The 20,993-nt window shown below is 31.3% G+C and overlaps 1 protein-coding gene across 1 annotated transcript in view; it reads left to right on the forward strand.

The window, feature by feature from the left end:
* The window catches only part of LOC135134825 (insulin-like growth factor-binding protein 7), a 90,020-nt gene that overhangs the window by 13,254 nt on the left and 55,773 nt on the right, over positions 1–20,993 (forward strand). Inside the window, exon 2 of the mRNA XM_064063662.1 lies at positions 15,417–15,602. Coding sequence (XP_063919732.1) covers positions 15,417–15,576 — 160 coding nt within the window. The 3' untranslated portion in view covers positions 15,577–15,602. The remainder of the gene's footprint in view (positions 1–15,416; positions 15,603–20,993) is intronic.

The following is a 20,993-nucleotide window of genomic DNA, read 5'->3' on the forward strand; positions in this document are numbered from 1 at the left end:
GTGATTTTTTTAAAGTTCCGTTTTCATTTAATAACAACGAGTCTTTAATAAACGTGCAAATGTTCCAGTTAATGCTGATTAAGCTTTACCTTCACATATAACGCCAGATCCGAGAAACGTGATTTTCGCTTTTATTTTTTCAGCGGAAAATTTCACATTTACAGCTGGAATTCTGAATAGGTTTACATATTTTGTTTAATTTAAACCAGGCTACGGTTGGGTACAGATATGTAAAATAAGAAATAAAAATAACACAATTATATTTCAAGCTCACTTGCAATCACAAGTTACGTCGCGCAGTTGCTATTTTTGATGATTATTTTGGAGTTAAAATTTTATGATGTTTGTTTTGATGTTTCTTATTTTATGTTCGCATGAGGGGTTGATTTTAACTTTTCCCTTGTGTTGCCCGAATATATACAACAAATAAAAGCCGTGTTCAAATATGAGGCTTTGTGTATCCACTATAAGTAAATATACAACGGTTCATGGAACTTAATGAATCAATATCTGCTGGCTTTTTTCGGTTTAACTTATGAATGTTTTATTGTGAAAACTTTATTAACAGAAATGTCTGCCTGAAGTCGTAACTTAGTTCAGAATTATCTATTAATCGGCTTAATAAGTTTTTCATACACTAAGCAGAGTAACTTTGGAAATGTTTTATTTTATTTTCTTATTTATTTATTCATTTATTTATTTATTTTATAAAGTTCAACTATGGATTATTAAATCATTACAAAAATTTGGAAATATTTCGAAATCATTATTTTGGCTTACTAATTGACATTTTAACATTATTAAATAATTTAAGAAATAGGGTTTTGTACAATCGATTTCACATAATAGGAATATGATCCTAATAATGCAATATTTTGTAAATAATTTCATGCTTCACCTATTAAATTTTATCGTTATTTTAGCGTTAAACGTAGAAGCCGCTTGAGTATTTATTACAGCTACTCCTATAACTTTGTATGTTTATGTGTCCCTCGGGTTAGACTCTTAAAATAAAGGGCTTATCTGTTTTTCGGAAGCTCTATCTAAGCGCTCGATTGATTGGTTTTCGTATACCAAACATCATCACGTGTGAAGTTGAGTGATATTATTCGATATAGAAAAATAATAATTATTATCGGAAAATGAAATTTCACATCAACGACCTCTTATTCCCACACCATCTGTTTCTTATTATTTTAATCAATTAAGATTGTTACCTGATAATGTGCAAATGATGTACTTACGTGCACATAAATGGAGTGTATTGCGCCGTCCAACTTACTCCTAATCACACAGTGACATGGTTTTGAACACAATTTTAGCATATATACAGTATGCCCTAACAGGATGGAAATTTCTAATTTTGATTATAGTAGAAACATAAAGTTACCGGTTGATAGTATATTTATGTCTAGTGTTGAAAGTTGGATATTTGACACGAATGTGACAGTCACATGAGTGCGAAGTATCCAATCAGCACGTGTTGTACACTATCCTTTTTCGAGACGGTCTGCTTGATTACCTAATAATTAAAAATAATGCATTATCAGTCTAATGCAGTCAAATACAATTAATAAATACATATATCCATTTTTATATTTTTTTTTCAAAGAATTAAACATATTTGCAATTTTATTGTTAATTAGAATGATAATGATTAAAAGTAAAATTTGAACAATTTTTTAAAATTGTTGGACCTTGCCTCTAAGAGCTAATTTGTTCTTAAAATTATTATTAACTTACAACACGTCTGTTGGGGGTGCATGTTAACTTTGAAAACTGTGAACTGACATCCTAGCATCGCTGCCAATAATTAAAATCGCTAACACAAAAATTTGCTTCACTCATACCAAAACAGTCATCCGGTATTTGGCAATGAGCTTTGTTTTTGAGGTAAAAATTTTCAAACCGGGGCACATTAACTGAGATTTGTCGCATTTATACATGTTTGAGGCAAGTTTTGATTTAAAACATACTTAATTGGAAGAAAAGTCTTGTTATTGATTATCTTTATTTTTCAAAAATAATTTTAGTGTATTAACAATTACTTTGTCCTAGATCAATTTAAACATTCTCATAAAAAAACATCTCGTTTAATGAAAATTGTGACACATGTCAAGATGTCAATTTGTCATTTTTTGTCTTTAGTGTAAGTTCTTCGACGAAAATTAATATAATTTCACAGGTACAATGGCGGAAACTTAAAGGCGGGCAACACTTTTTGTTGACTCTAAATATTATTTTATTATTTCGTATAGAGAATAAATTACCGTGGAAATAGTAAAGCATTAATAAAGGTAAACTTAGTAATAAAAGCCTAGTATACCAAAATTGGTGAAAGAGTCATGGAAATGTCAACTTGACGCTCGACTCCAAATTTCCGCTACTGTACATACAACGTTATTGTAGAAATTTGTGTTCCATGAATTACTATTAGTATTGATAAACGAATAAATCGCATTTATCTCGATTGAATTAGCGATGGAAGCTAACATGATCACAAAAAAGACATTTAGATATGACGCAACAACCGCGAAACAAGAAGAAATGTTAGTTACATTTATCGAACAACATCCTAATTTAAAAACTGGAAAATATTCCACCGATTAGGAGCAGTTGCTAAAGATAAGTTATTATAAAAAAAATCGACTTTTCTATTGCTCGTTCACCTCTTTTCCCCCAATTTTGTGATTTCCACTACTTTATATTAAGCACCGTGGAGTTTTAAGCTACATCCGTTCGTATACGATGACGATGACGTTAACGATTGTTTGAAACACGCAGTAGGCCAAGATATTTTTTGTTAGGTTAGCGTTACGTCCTGTCAATTGACGTTTCCTTTTTAAATGTTCGTCTTGTTGTCAGTTCCGTTATTAATTTAGCTAATTTACTCCTGGCATTTTATCCTTTAGTTTTTTGTTAATTCAAAATGCCGGAAGTAATTTTGGGCAATAAGAAAACGTGTACAAAAGTTTTAATGAATACAAGGAAGAAGTAATGTTTGGTCTTTACCACGGCTGTAGAATTTTACTAATGAAAACATTTTCGAAAGTCTATCACGTATTTTACGTCGGTAGAAATTCAATAACTCATACCTTGAAGCAAGATTTTGAGCAACTAGAATCTTTCTTTTGCAGCAAAAGACTTAAAACTTATAAATTTCTAAATGCCGTGTTTCGGATAAACCTGCAATCTTTAATTTGTCAATATAATTCACAAAATATTAGTCCGGTCAAATTAGACATTCGGTGCTACATAAATTCGCAACAAGCTGAATTTTGGTACAATTGTTCAAAATACAATTATAAACAAAACCTGAAAGTTCCCCATCATTCCCGTGTATGGAAAAAATTTTATTCAAGGTCAAATGTCAAAAAAATGAGTTTTTCGCGATTTTCAGCAAAACGGTACGTTTTATCATAAAAATACCTCAGACTAAAATTATAGACCATAAAATGATCTATAAAAAATGTATTTATACTTTTTTTCCTACGGGCCACCGTCTCCGAGATATAGCGGTGCAAAAAGTTGTAACAGTTGTAATCGTCATAACATGCATGAGTACGCCACGTATATTCATCTCTAGAGTTGTAATATTATATAGTATACGGTAAAATACTACATACACTACTTCAGCTTGCTTTAGGAATTACAGTATTAAAAGACGTTATCAATTTCAACATCTTGAATGCAGATCTAATCATAAATATCGAGCATATATTAGAAAACACTTTTTCATACAATGATATAGAAAATGATGATGAAGTTTCTGGAGCTTTACTTAACAGATTAAATCAAAAACTAAAAGAATATGAGGAACGAGGACCAACTGCAAAACTTTGGATTCAATATTTTTATATCCATTGCTAAAGAGTTCCTAAGAGCTGAGCGTATGGGAGATTGGGAAGCTCATTTGAATTGCGTCAAAGAAATGCTTCCTTATTTTCACTCGTCTGGACATTGTGCTTATGCTAAGTCTTGCAGGATATGCAACTATTACAAAATTTGATTGATCCCGAAGTTTACGCAAAATTTTCGGAAGGATTTTTCACAGTTAGACGTTCAGACAAATTAAGTTGTAGAACTTCAACAGACATGGTAATCGAACAGTCTATGATGAAAGCTATGAAGACAGATGGAGGTTTTGCGTAAACTTCAGGATAAATCAGATTTTGTAATTGTTGCATATCCTACAAATAAATGTGTGCAGACTTAGCGTGAAAATAAGGAAGCATTTCTTTGACGCAGTTCAAATGAGCTTCCCAATCTCCCATACGCTCAGCTCTTAGGAACTCTTTAGTAATGGAAACCATATAAAAATATTGAATCCAAAGTTTTGCAGTTGGTCCTCGTTCCTCATATTCTTTTAGTTTTTGATTTAATCTGTTAAGTAAAGCTACAGAAACTTCATCATCATTTTCTATGTCATTGTATGAAAAAGTGTTTTCTAATATACGCTCGATATTTATGATTAGATCTGCAGTCAAGATGTCATCAATTTCAACGTCTTTTAATATTGTAATTGCTGAAGCAAGCTGAAGTAGTGTATGTAGTATTTTACCCTATACTATACAGGGTGTTATTGAAAGGTACGTACAACAAAATGGACAGTTCTTCGCGAAGTCTAAGAAGTCGGAAAAACTTATTTTGTCTTATCAAAATTTTAAGGGGAAAATTAACCCTTATCCAATCTTTTTAGACGCTACTGAAGGATAAATAGGTAAAATTAATTTATTTTAGTAAATCCTAGCAACTGTAACAATAAAACTTTTGTCAAGACTAAATGTTGCTATAGAAACGAGAGATGATGTTTTTATCAGAGGCGTACAAAGAATTTGGACATAAATTTTAATAATTTTTATCTCTAAAAGGAGAACACTTTTACCTGAACTTTTTTTAAATTTTAGCACCCACACTTCGAGACCAACTGCCGATTTTATTTTGTACGTACCTTTCAATAACAGGCTGTATAATATTACAACTCTAGAGATGAATATACGTGGCGTACTCATGCATGTTATGACGATTACAACTATTACAACTTTTTGCACCGCTATATCTCGGAGATGGTGGCTCGTAGGAAAAAAAGTATAAATACATTTTTTATAGATAATTTTATGATCTATAATTTTAGTCTGAGGTATTTTTATGATAAAACTTACCGTTTTGCTGAAAATCGCGAAAAACTCATTTTTTTGACATTTGACCTTGAATAAAATTTTTTCCATACACGGGAATGATGGGGAACTTTCAGGTTTTGTTTATAATTGTATTTTGAACAATTGTACCAAAATTCAGCTTGTTGCGAATTTATGTAATTTCACCCCAATTTTTTGGTCTAATTTGACCGGACTATATATGTTTTGCTGTAGATACACTGTTCACAGATGTTAGAGAAAAGATGAGATATGAGGGAAGGCGAATTTCTTTGTACAAAATTTTAAACTCCATGGATTTAGATATCGCTTAGTTAATCGTAGAAAAATTCTCTGTGAACAAAAACATGTTATAGAATTAAATTCTATGAAAGACATCATTTTTGTATGTCTTGATGAAACTGGGATATACCAAAATGGTAGCAACATTCGTCGATGGGTTTACGAAAGAGATTTAGAGAGAGAATGCAGTTCTTAGGTTACCTTCATACCACTGCCAGTAAACCTAATTGAATTGGCGTGGGGTTTTTCTAAGTACTTTTACAATAAACATATAAATGAATATCTTTCGAGTGGTAAAAAATTAGCAGTGTATGATCGGGATCACTTTTGAATTGTACATCCTAAATGTGGCAAATTTATTGTAAACACTGCGAACAATTAATTGCTGTAGATTGGAAAAATCAAAAAGGTAATTTTTCGGTTGCTAATAGTCCCCCCTTTGTTATTTCGTTGGGAGTTTCTGATTCAGGATCAGATTTCGAATATTCGGATTTAGAACTAAAATATTTAAGAGAATAATTTATTTTAAAATGTATCATCAATTACAAAATTATTTTGGTCGAGATATGTTCTAAAACGAGAATTGCGCTATACACGTATGTTTTATTTTAGTTATTGAGTTTTATACACTGTGTTTATTCAATTATTATTTAAAAAATTTAGCAAACTTGACAACAATGCTAGGTTGTCATCAATAAAATAGTTTTATTGAGCGAATTTGAAACAATCGTGAACCCTTAATAGGAATTCGCCCCAAAATTCAAATTTTTCATTTTTAAAAATCGTTTTTCAAGAAAATCCTTGTTCCGAGTTTCTCGTCATAGGTAAGGTAACTTTCTTGTCACATTTGTAACGTTATCATGGAATTGTGGACATCCCGCAATAGTATGAACCAGAATTCAATTGTTTCCTTAGGTACTTTCTGTACTTTGATCGAAATGTTATATTGATTATATGTTATTTACCTTGTTAGGTTAACTATATAGCATATTTTTTTTAAACTGCACGACAGTTGGTGAAATGTGATGTCTAATTTAGTAATTAACTACAAGCAAAAGCTGCGGATTTCAACCACATCGAATTAAATATAATTGTTTTTTTTCTTTTTCATTATTTCTTAGAGAGAAACATTATTTTTTACGAGTAATAAAAGCTACCCGTCTGGATAACAGTTCAAACAACAGCCTTTGTCGTATTACATTGGGTTTAATGTTTTGTTTTCAAGTTAATTACAATTATTATGTTATTTTGTTCTGGTGTTAAATAAACTCGTGATTTTCATTAGTTAAGTAACATTGCCGAATAATTACATTTTGTTAAAAAAAAATAATAATTTGCTTGATGTTTAAATTCTTAAATATACGCTACACCATCACGCGAACACTTGTTTACACCGAATGTTTGAAAAATGCTCTCCCTCAGATACATTTTTTCAAATAAAAATTGAGTGGAACGCTTTGACGTTATGCGGCTCGGCGCCATTTATTATTTTCCCCCTAATGGTATATGTCTTGCAATACATGCTTAAGTCCTTTTTTTATGAACACAACAATGAGACCATAAATCATTTATCTTTATTCGTTCGTAGAGCTCATTTTATCTTTTATTGAGCGGACACTTTGTGTTAAAATAGAAAAACTAACTGATACTTCTAACTTATAATTAAACGTTTAACATACAAAATAATAGATAGTAGATATTAACCGTTGATCTATGTATTTATTTTTACTAAACTTCCCTTTACAGTTACATAATCCAGATTATGTCATTCATGACTTTGTAATCGTTGAATAAATACAATGAACTTAACTTATGTTGATAACATAATAAAAGTTTGTAAGTGTTATGAGTGTTATGACATTATCAAATAATGACTCCGCCACTCTCAAAGAAAAAATTCCTTTGATTGAATAAAGAACAAAGTTTAAAAATAAATCTATATTTTATTCTAAAATTACGCAAATATTCAAGGTTTGACAAAAAAACGACCTTTCTTGTCCTTTTTATATTTTTTTAATTTGAAAATAAAATTTCAATTAAACCTGATGAAAAAAGAGTAATGTTAAGACTTAAGAGTAAGACAACATAAATCAGTTCTATTTAATATACTTTATGTCAATGCGAATGTGTTTCAAAGTATACGCTTTTACGTAAAATTGAATGTAACATTTCCAGTGTTTTCTTTAGTATGATTTTTATGTACACCCATGTTTTATAACAGTTATAACTAGATTTAATAATGAATGATATTGACGGAGTACTAATGTCTATGAATTAACTGTGGCACAAAGCGTATGTTAAGCAATCGATTCACAACAAAAGCAAGATTTACGCGAGGTTCATTAAATTACTTTAGTACAGCTCGAGTTATTCTTGTTACATGCTAAATCCATGATATTTATTGTGTGGAGCTTCCTCACCACCAGACAACTAGTGATTTTAATAAATCTGCATACAAGAGTATAATCACCTCGAAAATACTCCGAAGTGGAAATAATAGTAAAGTGAGAAAGCTATACACATACAAAGGAGCCGAAGTTCGTGATTAAAGGTTGTGGAAGGTAGAAATTGGCGAGCGATTGAGAAATATCGTGTCTTGCAAGGAAAATCTATACCAATGCGTGAACCAAGGTCATTTATGTTAGTTGGTTTTCCATCAAAGGCGTTTTGGCCGATTATGGACAAATAAGTCTTTTATAACAAAACATTGCTACAGTTAATTAAAGCGTAAAGTAAATTAGATAAAAACGAAGCAAAATTTGCAGCATTTTATAGTTGTTACAAAAATTAGATGAAAGTAGACCGTTTATTAAGTATGACACAGAATTATTATGAATATTTGTTATTCTGAGTTGGATGTGTATTTTTGTTTTATCTCAATCATGAAGAGTAGGGAGGATGAACACTCCCATGATTTTGATATATTAAAAACCTACTTAAAACAGACGGCGCTTAGGTTGCTAATTGGAGGAGACTTGATAATGAAGGGTGTGACACATAATTTTGTCTTTTATTTTAGTGTATAAATTTTAGTAACTTATTGTGAGGAAATGCCACTGCAATGGCAATTATAACCTGTTTTGTTGTATGGGTCACTTGTGACGCATGAGTAAGGATGAAGATTTGATGATGATTCTTATGCAAGAATCTTGTATGAAAAAAGTCTTATGTGAACCCACACAATATACTTTTTCTGGCAAAATTTGTCAATCAATTGTATGATAAAAATTTGTGTCTAAAAAGCAACGGCCAAGGGTTAAAGTGACCGATACATTTTTCAAAAAAAGCAAAGCATGAGTTATTCCGGGCGAGTATTTGTAATCAAGTTATTCTTGCAAAGGATTTAGCATGTCGGTGAATAAACCTCACTGATAGTGATAAATGCCAAAAAAAAGACACATGTAAATGTAAAACCAAAAATGCAGGACGCTTTTTAATAACGTTTTCAATAAAACGAGTGTTAAGTTACAATGAAAATTGGTAAAAGACGAATTAGTTTAACTGAATAAATAAATTAAATTACATGTTACCCATTTTGGTGCAAGCATATCTAAATGAGCTTTTCGTTTATCTCCATTGATCACATGCCTCAATATCTCTGACTTATTGTTTATGTAATTAAATTATTCGGTTATTCTAAACCTTAATTACTCAAAATTATTGACAGCTATTGATAAATACTGTTCTTTAAATAGGCCCACAAAAAAAGTCGGCAGGCAAAAAAGTACTGTCTTGTTGAAAATAAACTCCTTTCATTTCATCGTCTTGAAGTTGTAATATAAAATCTGTTAAAATTTGTTACTGATAAGTATTAGGTTAGCTGCAAGGAGATTACACTGAATAAGCCACGGAATCATATGATTATTTATTACTGTCATGATTAGAAAAAAGTCACAAATCAAAATTGTTATACTATAAACTTATTTTTAACCACACAGTGTTCTGTTTTTAAGGTGTAACACACAGCTTTGTTTTTATTTTTAATGAAACGCCCTATGTATATATTTAAGTGACCTCTTCTTAGGCTTTACAACCACATTTGATTTTTGGAATTACGATGCGACGTTGCCACGGTATTCCAATTTTCTTTAAATTTTTTCGCACTGGAAGGGTTCACAAAAAATCACAATAGGGTTATTATTAAAGTCTGCCGTGCAATATTTTATAGAGAGATAAAGAAAGGTACGCGCTTTGTTGTGGTATAAATGAAATGAAATTTTCAAGTACAGGTTTTTATGAAAAATGTTTTAATTATTACAAATTTCAAATATCGATATTTCAGTTTTTTCAAATAATACGTTCTACATTTTATTTCTGCTTCTTAATCTATTTTTTCATTTTTGCTGAGTATTTTCTTATTAAACGTTGATAATTACTGCGGTTTTTACTTTTTTAAGATGCACATCGACATATTAGAAGAATGAGGAAAAAAAAATGAGAATATACAGAAATAAAATACAGGGTGTTCCATTTGAAAAAATTGAAGTAATGATATTTGAAAATTGTAAAGTATTTTGAAACCACAACAAAGCGTGTCGTTTATTTATCTTTTCACAAAATATTATAAGACAGACTTTAAAAGTAATTTTATTGCAATTTCAAGAAAATTGGAATAAGGTGGCAACGTTTCATCGCAATTTCACAAGTAAACTGTGGTTGTAAAGTCTAAGAAGGGGTTGTGTGTAGTGCCTTAACAGAACATTCTGTATAGTTAATAATAATTTTAAAGCATACTCCCCAAAAAAAAACGCATGAGGACTGTGTGCTTAGTGCCTCACCGTGTATATAAAGTTAAAAAATCAGTTTGTAAGCATCTTAGTTTTGCCTTTTTGTGTGTCTACTTCATATTAAGTTTACAAAATTATTGGCAATAGAAATTCAGTTTGTAAAAAACTTTTGCAGCGTTAAGTATTTCATTGTTGAGAAGACATACGGATTCAATTCCAGAGATGACTCGATTACAAATTATGCTGCTCGCCCGATATTTTGTCTAAGAATCCAAAATGAATAGTATTCGTTCTAATTATTTAAACCGATAGTAAATTAAATTCCCTTCGCTCCTTAATTTTTCATACAAATATGTGTACTGCTAACACTAACACATACCAGCTATCGAAACCGAACCTTTTTAAGTTGCAAAAAGAGTACTCTACAGCTGAACTACGTAGCATACAGTCTATGGTGTTATATATACCGGTTCAAACGGAGCCGACGGTGGCTTCCAAATTCTGACGTCATTGTGGCACGCGTTGCACAGAGACGTATTTAATATTAAATGTCATCTTTTCCGTTATAATATAATCTTTTTAATTTCTGAGCTCAATCTCGTCAATAAAAATGAAGCTCTGTTCACTGTACACAAGTTGTGGTATGGTACATTCATCGTTGCGGAGCATGCGGAGGTAGGCGGAGCGAAAACCCTTGTCATCTTAGCAGTAAAGACGGCTATAAATTGTTTCCTGTCATATTGTAGTTTGCTTGAACTAATTGTGTTGCATCTTGGTTGCACCAAACGGTTATTATACTTGTTGAAATACATTTTCAAACTTCCATCTTTCTCTAGATCGTCGGTTTCGTAGCTGTGTGACAAATCGTTTGTCGTAGATAGAAAATAGTAAGATTACAATGACCGTAAGATTTTGTGCAAACGGCCTTAAATACAGCCCTGTGCGACGCGACGCTTGCCACAGTGACGGAACTTGCAAGCCATCGTCGGCTCCGTTTGAGCCGGTTTTATTTTATTTTTATTCGCAAATTTCGACTCTATGGACGGCTACTATATCTATGCAAGCTACTATACCATTGTAGCATTTATAGAGCAACTCTTAAAAAATACGTAGCGCTACAAGCACCACGTAAGACCAAACTGCATAAATACCTATTTTTTTCAATTTATACGAAAAAATAGTTTTTCACATGTTGTAAATAATGTTAAAAAAGAGAAACATTAAATTTTTATATACAAAAACTACCATGAAAAAGTGCAAATGAAGCTGCAATTACTTTAAGCGAATTCTTGAATATACTGAAGTTAATATTTATTTTGTTGACATTTTTTTTGTGTCATCTAATAACAAACATTTTTTCAGACAATCTAAAGTCGAAATTTTTGTAAAATGATTTTCTATATCTATATATCTAAGGTAATTTCTAGTAATAACATACAAACAAAACGACGGGATCGAAAAGTTAGTAATTCATTGTTGGTCAAATTCATTTGTTTTTTATATTTACACCATCCACAAGCAGTTTAGTAGTAGTATAATAATAATAATCTATATGCACATAACATACCGTAGCAACATTGTAACTGTAACAAGAAGAACATCTGGTGTATCACTAAAATCCATCTAATATAAATTTTGTTATGCCCCAACCAGCAGCTTTTTTGTCTTTACCGTCATTCATAAATTATACAAAATCGTAAACCTGGCTATATTCCTGTAGTACTTAGATAGTTGGTTTAATTTTTATACGTTTTAAGTTGTGTCGTGATCAGTGACCGTTCTTCAATCATCTGAGGTTCAAATTTTTTTGTAAGTGACTTGTTTTAAGCATATTAGTTCTCGGTAAGCAAAAGTGAGAGATCGTGTTGTCAAATTGTGGAATTAATTAATCGCACATAAAATCATAATTTTTATGTGATACCTTCATTGCTAAAATTTCAATATTTATCAATTTTGCTATAACTTTAAGCCGATGACAGAAAGCTGATGTAATAAGCAATCAATCAAACGAGACATCCCTATAATAAATGCTATATTTTTATAAAAAAATAATACTTTTATGGATGATGACAATGTCAACGATAAGTTGGTGGTTGTTTGCCCTGGGACTAAAATTTAAAAACTAATCATTTTCTGTTTTTAGATAAAATCTATAAAAAATCTTTATTAATAATAACGTGTATGTTTATATGTAGTATGTTTAATGTATAACAAGATATTATTGATTTATGCAATACAAAAATTCAAATGGTTGTTATGCTTATTATAATGAAACATGGCGCGAACTGTTTCTGTGCTGAATAAGATTGATTACTCTTTTTAAAAGAATGGAAAAACAATGTGATTAATAGCATTTTTTTTCAGGATTACGAGTGAACGTATAAAAAATGTTTCAATAGGAATACTGTGAAAGTTAAATGACGAAATGTAATTAGATTCGAATACGAATTAGCGTTGTTGGTTTTGGTGGAATGAATATAGCCATGGTCTGAAATTAACTCTTTTTGGTTACACAATGTTTGGGATATTAAATATTTATTAAGTGCATTATTTTAGATAAGTAGTAATAAGTGGTATGTATATTTTAAAGTAAATGTAAAACACAACCATGTAAAAAAAATGTATACATTTTATAACAAAGTCATTGTTACGCTAAAGGTGAATATTTTTGCAACATTTTTCTACGTAAAGATTTACAGTTACATTTATAACTTGCCATAATTTTAGGTGTTCTTCAAGTTTTCGAAAGATTAATTTTATGTAAACATTTGTAATGAGTTCAAATGCCTACACTCGTAATAGTAGGTACAGGTTTAAGTATAATTTTAGTCCGATCCTAAAAAAAATCCGCTAAAGTTATTTGGATAGAACTTCCTTCGCCCGTGAAGTATAAACGAATAAATACAGATTCTTGGAAAAATTATAAAATTAAATTTTGTGAATTTTATTTTTTATGGTAACCCCTAGAAGTTAAAATATGTTAAGGTACAGGGAAAGAAGCATGCTATGTGTATAGATCAAGTGAGTTTTCATAACAATATTTTGTGAATACTTCATCAACACTTTAGTAAGGAGATTTATACTAATTTGAATAGGTGCAGTGTAATACTAATAATAACATCACTGTATACTCAAATTTCCGGAAAAATGAAGTGAAGCGTGCCTGATTTGGTTAATAAAATAACTTACCTCATTCATTAATTTTTTTAAGCAACTCTAAAAAACATTAATGCGCTGATAAATCACAAGTTCAAATTTATAATATTTTGCGTATTTTACATAAGATTTATTGCCAAAATTTTGATATGACGGCATCAGTTTTTTGGGAGGGAATGAACGAATACATTTTGTTTAATGATTTACAATTTTTCGATGACCTTAAAACGTTTGCAAGATTTCAGAGCATTCGGTTTTGCAGTTTGGAAATTTCAAAATGTTGTTATACATTTTTTTTTTCCAAAAATCTGTATGTCTGAGGTAAAAACTCAACATGAGTTCATAAACCACAAGCGCAGAAGTATCTTATTTTATAAAATTTAAAACACGTTTGCTATTGTAAATTTTGGAGCGGTCCTCATACCATTGTTGCTGAGGATGATTTGAGAAATTTTGGATAGCATTTTACCATGTACACGATATTCCTAACTTACCAATAATATTTGTTAATAATTAATCGGTCTAGCAGTTTCGTAGATTAGTCTAATAAAAATCGACAGAGACGACAGAGAGACGACAAACAAACGATGGGCAGATGACAGATAGATGGAAACGTAAGACTTAGTTTTTCGAATTCTAAGGCTCATAAAACGTCGAGAAAATATAAAAGTAGCCACTCGTCCGGTGGACCCTATTACAGTAGAAGTAAAAAAGAAACACTGATCCTGTTACACGAATTTTCTTTTACTTATTGCTTGCCTGGTACAATTTGTAATATGATGTAGTTATTTAATTAGTTTAGTTGTTTCTTCGCTAAATGTGTCTAACAGAAAATACGCTTTATTCCAGCTAGGTGTACGAACATTTAAATTTAAAAACCCACCTGCGGCAGGAATTCGAATTAGTGGGCAAGCAGAACGATTTGAATTTGAATCTGAACCAACGAACAACATGTTTGTAGCACGACGATTTAGTCAATTGAGTTAAGAAGGTCTGTGGGTAATCGCTTGGTTTAAATCCTAGGAGTTATCATTTTTCTTAAAAATTGAAATATTAACGTAAATTTTAGCATAATAAACGAAATGTTTTCGTGAATTACTATGCAAACGTGCAACTTATTGAACATTATTTTGATAACAAGCTTTAATCATATTTGTAATTCGTGGTGTAGAAGGAATAACGAACTGTTATAATCAGCTTTTGTCTCGCCATACCATTGCAGATTTAAATTGAATGTAATACTTTTTGATAAAGTGTAATCTAAAGTAAGTAAGGTTGGGTGTCAAGACGACTGTTTCCCATTTTATTGGTATTTTCCGAATGTCTTATTAGTAATTTGTCACAATATCGAGATAGTTGTCATTTCGATGTCAAACTCCGTTTAAAGGTTGATTCATAACAGTCGATGTGACAAGCGGATGACAGCTTTCAAAATTCCATTCGAAAACGACATAAGGAAAAAACATAAGCTGGTGACATCACACTCTTGACCAGATTTTTATTTAGACACCTGATACCTTTACCCTAACAATATAAATAAATAAATGTTAGACAAATTTCACTAGCGTTTTAGCTTCTACACGATAAAAGTGTTTTGTAAAGTAGTTTCAAAGATAATCTTTTTTAACAAAGTTAGCACCAGCCCGACGAAAAGTGCAACCGTCATTTTAGTGTTTTACATCAACGAGTACAAGCTGTGGAGCGTTGAGAAAATAAAACATTAAACGTCCGTAAAAATGACCCTATTTCAATACTTCCCTAACTTGTGCGGGAAACAACGAAATGCGTAGATTATTATTAATAGCCTAAAATTAAATTAAAATTAAAGTGGAAATTTAAGCGAGTCACCTTAGCTGGCTTCTGATTGGAAAATACAATCTGATACGGCCGTGGTATGATCTATAAACAGATTTATTTTTAGTAATTTCATTTTTAATGCAAGTAAATGCTTCATATTGGAAGGCTTTCACCAATTGAGTAAAATTATAAAAAAGAATTGTCACATGTCAAAGAAAAATATTTGGTTAAAAATTTACTTACTACGAGTAAATAAAAAACAGTACTTTTCTCACATTATTTTATTTTGAAATTACAGATGTTGCCAAGAATGTGCACGCACCGAAGGGGAACCCTGTGGAGGAGACTTAGGTTTTAGTGGCACCTGTGAACCAGGCTTATCGTGTCAGCAACCTGGACCTTCACCAAGTGAAGGAATTTGTAGACCCATCATTTTTGACAGTCACGAAGACACGTGAAAAATACTTCTCTTCGCTGTTTTTGAGTAAGTTTAAATAAATAAATAAATAAATAAATAATAAATTTATTGTCCAACAGGCATTGTTGCCTATAATGGATACAAAAATTAAACATCAATACATGCGACAAATACATAGTAAATAAATATATACCTATAACGTAGAGACATTTATGTAAAAACACAATTATAATCTTGATAAAAAGCTAACACTCTCTTCTTGAATGTATGAGAATTAAAATTTATTTGGAAAATATCCTCATTTAAGCTAAGACAATTATACAACCTTATGCTGGAAATCAGTGGACTGTTAAAGTGATGATGTGTATTCGGAATTCTGTAGAAAAAGGGGCTGTATGATCTGGATCCTATCCTAGGAACTAACAAGTTTAACTCATTGAGGAGCAACGGACTGTTGATCTGTCCATTGAGGACTTTTTGTAAAAATACCAATTTGGAAATATTTCGCCTAGCATATAGTGAATTTTCATTAACAGACCAAATAAGTTTACGCTGTTCATAATGCCGTATTGGGTAATGTCCAAACATTTTAAAATATAAGTGTTTACAAAATTTTCTTAATATATTTTCTAGTGTATTAATATGTATTTGATAAAATGGACTCCAGATAATGCTACAATATTCCAATTTGGACCTCACAAGACTATAGAATAGGAGTTTAATACATGATACATTTTGAAAATCAGATGTATTTCGTATAATAAATCCAAGCATTTTTAGTTCAGAACAACTAATGTTTTCTATGTGCGGAACAAAGGTTAATTTCGAGTCCATCATAACACCTAAGTCTAACACTTGATCACATAACTCTAAGGGAGTGCCTTTAACATTATAATAAAATTCATGCAAATTTGGAATTCTCCCAAATTTCATTATTTTACATTTTTTTATATTCACTTCCAACATGTTCCTGTCACACCATAATAGCAATCTATCCAAATTCTCTTGTAAATTAAAACAATCTGTTATCGAATTTATAACACTTACAATTTTTACATCATCTGCATATATAAAAGCTCTACAATTAAGATTCTCGAGGACATCATTAAAAAATAAAACAAATAGTAAAGGTCCCAAATTTGAACCTTGTATAACTCCCTGGCTAATCTTAAACTTTTTCGAGTTATGACCATTGTATTCCACATACTGCACTCTATTAGTAATTACTGATTTCAATAACATGATTAATTCATCAGAAATTCCATAAATTCTTAACTTAGAGATTAACATACACTGATTCACTCTATCGAAAGCCTTTGACAGATCACTATTATAACATCCACCTGTTTCCTTTGATCCAAAGACTTCGAAATAAAATTTATAAATTCAAATAAATTGGATGTTGTTGATTTGCCCTTGACAAAACCGTGTTGTTCAGGTATTATCATATTGCTTACATGTGAATAAATTATATGTATTTGATACATTGGATTCAAAAATTTTTGTAAAATTTGATAGAAGTGCAATAGGGCGATAGTTTTTAATATTCATCTTGTTTCCACACTTAAACACGGGACATATTCTAGATACTTTCCACACACAAGGATGCATTGAACCTTTTAAAACTAAATTAAATATATAACATAAAGGTACTATAAAACAGTTAATGCAATCTTTGACAAGAAAAGCTGGAATCATATCAGGTCCGCTAACATTATTTCCCTTAAATTTCTTCACAGCCTTTATAATATCACCTTCAGTTATTACAAACTTATGTAAAACATAAACATTATCACAGATCAATTTATCACAACGAAGAGAACGGCACCGGACGGAATCACAGAAGTCACAGCCATAGCTTGCGTCATCACAATTTTTGTCACATACAGCATCTTTATTGAAAACTGATGCAAACTGACATGCAAATGCATCCACAATATCTTGTGAAATGGAAAGCTCTTTGTCCTCATACACCATATAACCAGGTATGCGGGTAGTCTTCCTTTTTGAATTAACAAATGACCAAAAACTTTTTGGGTCATTTTTCACTGAATTTTCCGCATTTTTTTCACAAAAGTTGAATATTCAATGCGGATATCACGTTTTATGCTTTTTTTCAAACATTGTGATCATATCCAAATCAAAAAGTGATTTTGTTTTTCTGTAATGGTTCCAGTGCCTTCGCTTCAGCTGAATATTACTTATAATGGTTTTCGTGAACCATACAGGATAACTATTATGAAAACTGGAATGGGAACATACTGGTACATATTGCTCAATTGTATGGTTTACGATACTGTAGAAGCGGTCACAAGCCTGATCAAGATCTTCAATACATAGGATTGAGGACCAATCGATTGATGCTATTGCTGCGTACAAGTTTTGAAAGTCTGCTTTACGATAATTAAGTTTGTTCATCCGGTTGTCACCCTGAAAGGGTGTTTCTTTCATACATTTCATTTCTACGTAGATTTTCAAGCACGGATGGTGTGAGTCTTCCTTCAATAAGGCCATCTCTTCTCTCACTACTTCCACATTTGTATGTTCGTTTGACAGGACTAAATCCAAAGCCGATTATATGAATTCGTGATTATGTTATGTTGACGAAAATTACAGAATTGCAAAAACCCATTATAGATGTTAAATAGTTGAGAAGTCCTACGCTGTACAACACAGTCCCTCAGCTCTGGTATATTAAAATCCCCACATATTAAGACCGGTTTTTTAAAATCAATAGAAGATTCTAGATAATCCAAGAATTGACAATAATCTGCGTGTGTAGATGAAGGTGGAATGTACACATTAATAATGGATATGTATTCATTTTTAAAGCTATTGACTACCGCTGTAAGTGCTCCTCCTCCTCTACCCTCAGCTCTATCATTACGGAATACAGTAAAATTATTTGGAAACCATTCAGACGATAAGACTTTATCCGTTAACCATATTTCCGTTAACAAAATCAAATCTACATCAATTACACTTGCAGCTAGATAAAGTTCATCAGTCTTTGTATTTAGACCCCTAACGTTTTGATACACTATATCAAATCTTAACAAGTTTGTGGCACTATTATTGGCAACTTCCTGTTGGACAATTATTGGTTTTTTAATGTAATAATTTTAGGTACCCCATTGTAATATTTTAACTTAATGTTTGTTTCACCTTTGGTAATGCGATCTTTAAACTCTTTCCGTACAGAATATGCTTTATTTTGCTGAAGCTGAGTTAAGTCCCTATTGACATAGACGTTATTTCGTGATGATTTATAATTTCTTAAAACAGTTTGAGCATGTTCAGCTGTCAGGAAGACTACTTTTAACAGACGAATTTTTGACTGCATAGGCTTTCCAATACGGAAACATTTGACAATCTCATTTGTGCTTACAGTGTCTGTAATGATAATGAGTTTCATAACGCTGTTTAGATCATCTTTATTTTTTTCTTCAGGGGTATCGGCCTGTGATTCAGGTACATAACTGACGATAATATTGGTAGATCGTCTTTGCCGGTCCTCAATTTCATTAAATATTTGCCCCTCAGTCATACATATAGCCCATCATGTCCACTGATAACATTATTTACAGTTTTTCCATTGAGATTAGATATTGTAGTTTTTAGCTCTGTTACTCCGGATTTCAATGCCGTTATCTCGGCCTGCATAGTTCCAACAATATTTGTGATGTTACATTTGTTGCAAAAGAAGTTTAGCTTACGGTTTGGATTCATCAAGCAGGTGATTTCTTGTTTGCTGAGACCTGAGCAGTTTCCATGTACCAAACATTTACAGATGTCACAATTAATACGATCTTCATTTCTGCCAACACTACGTTCACAAACATTACACTGTTGTGGCATTTTACCGACAATCACTAATCAACAAAAAGAGAAACAATTTAACTATGTTAATAGCATCAAAAGTTTTGAGAGTGTTATAGCTTGTATGCAGCGGTATTTTCTAACAAGTTTATAACTTGTTAGAAAATGTTTCAAAAACTTGTAGTACGACAGCGGCAAAACTTTACCAAAACTGGTAGAGTTAGCTAAATTAGCGATGTAGAAACTCGTCCATGATCGCAGAGACTACTGACATTAATTAATTTTTTTTCCAAAACTTGTAAATCCTGAGACTTCCTTCCATGGTGGACTAATTTTTAAATACAGTTAAATACAAATAATATTGCTAATTCTTTATCAGTTCTTACACATAAAAAAACTAAAAAATACTATACGTGACATACATTGATGATTCATTGTTTTAACATAGTTTACGTCATCAGTATAAATGGAGGTTTATGATACCTGCCCACTGGGGGGTGTTACAAAATGCTTAATATGTTAATATTCATTGACTTGAATGGGTTTAATTATGGATATTTTGAACAAGACTGTCATGTTTGTTTTCATTAAACTTGAAATTCGATTTATAGTCGAAAACGTTGGATGGCTCAATTTAACGTAATAAGTTAAAAATGAAAATTTAAATATACATGATTTAATACTGAATAAATCTGCTACGTGATGTCCACGAATGTTGCTATTAGTGGCTGAAATATGTAACAGTTTTTAAGATGAAATGTATTAATTTCGATATATTAACTATAAAATCAATCTTAACATTCAATGAACCGTTTTCGAAATATGTAGTAGACAAAATAAATTAGTTGATAGGTCAGTCTTAGACATCCTAGAGAAGTAATAAATGTAAAAAATAAAAGTGTAACGGTTGTAACAATAGATATTTATTTTATTAGGAGTTTAAGTGATACTTTATGTGTCGAGTATGGACGATTAAACGCCGAGCGATAGCGAGGCGATTAAGTCCATACGAGTCACATGAAGTCACTTCAACTCCGAATGAAATACAATATTTTATTTTCAAACGATTAATCTTCTTTTGAAATGATTATTTCCTATCTTCTTGTTTCATTAAGGAATTGCCTTGATTTCACTTACCATGTTTACTATGGTTGACAACTACTATGATTCTCACCATGGCCGACTCCATTAATCTCTAAAGAGATATGGCCGTTCCATTCGCCATTTTTTGGCAAGTACGGCAAGTATGCCATGAAGTGACCCTAAACTGGCGGACTCTGGTGGTCCTTCGCATATTAATTTTTAATTACAGATTTCTTTATTGACTGACATTGATGTTTTATCCTAATTTGAGCGGCAATTGCAAATAAATCGTCAGACATGAAGAAATGTTATTTATGTGGGGACAGTACTAAACCTTTCTTTGGATTTCCAGCTGACAAATATTTAAGAATCAATTTGTGTAAGAATATTGAACAACATGCAGATATTTATTCCGCTTCTGTCCCTTTTTAGCAGGGTACATTATAAAAAAATTAGATGACAAATTTCCCTGTGATGACTGTCTTTCTCCGCTATTATCATTTGAACTTCCTGGACCTCTCTTAAAATTAATTTTTTTACAAGATCGTGGGGGAC

This window comes from Zophobas morio, unplaced genomic scaffold (assembly GCF_036711695.1).
Source record: "Zophobas morio isolate AGI-343-1 ecotype UQ-CSIRO unplaced genomic scaffold, CSIRO_AGI_Zmor_V1 ptg000024l, whole genome shotgun sequence".
Classification (NCBI taxonomy): Eukaryota; Metazoa; Arthropoda; class Insecta; order Coleoptera; family Tenebrionidae; genus Zophobas; species Zophobas morio.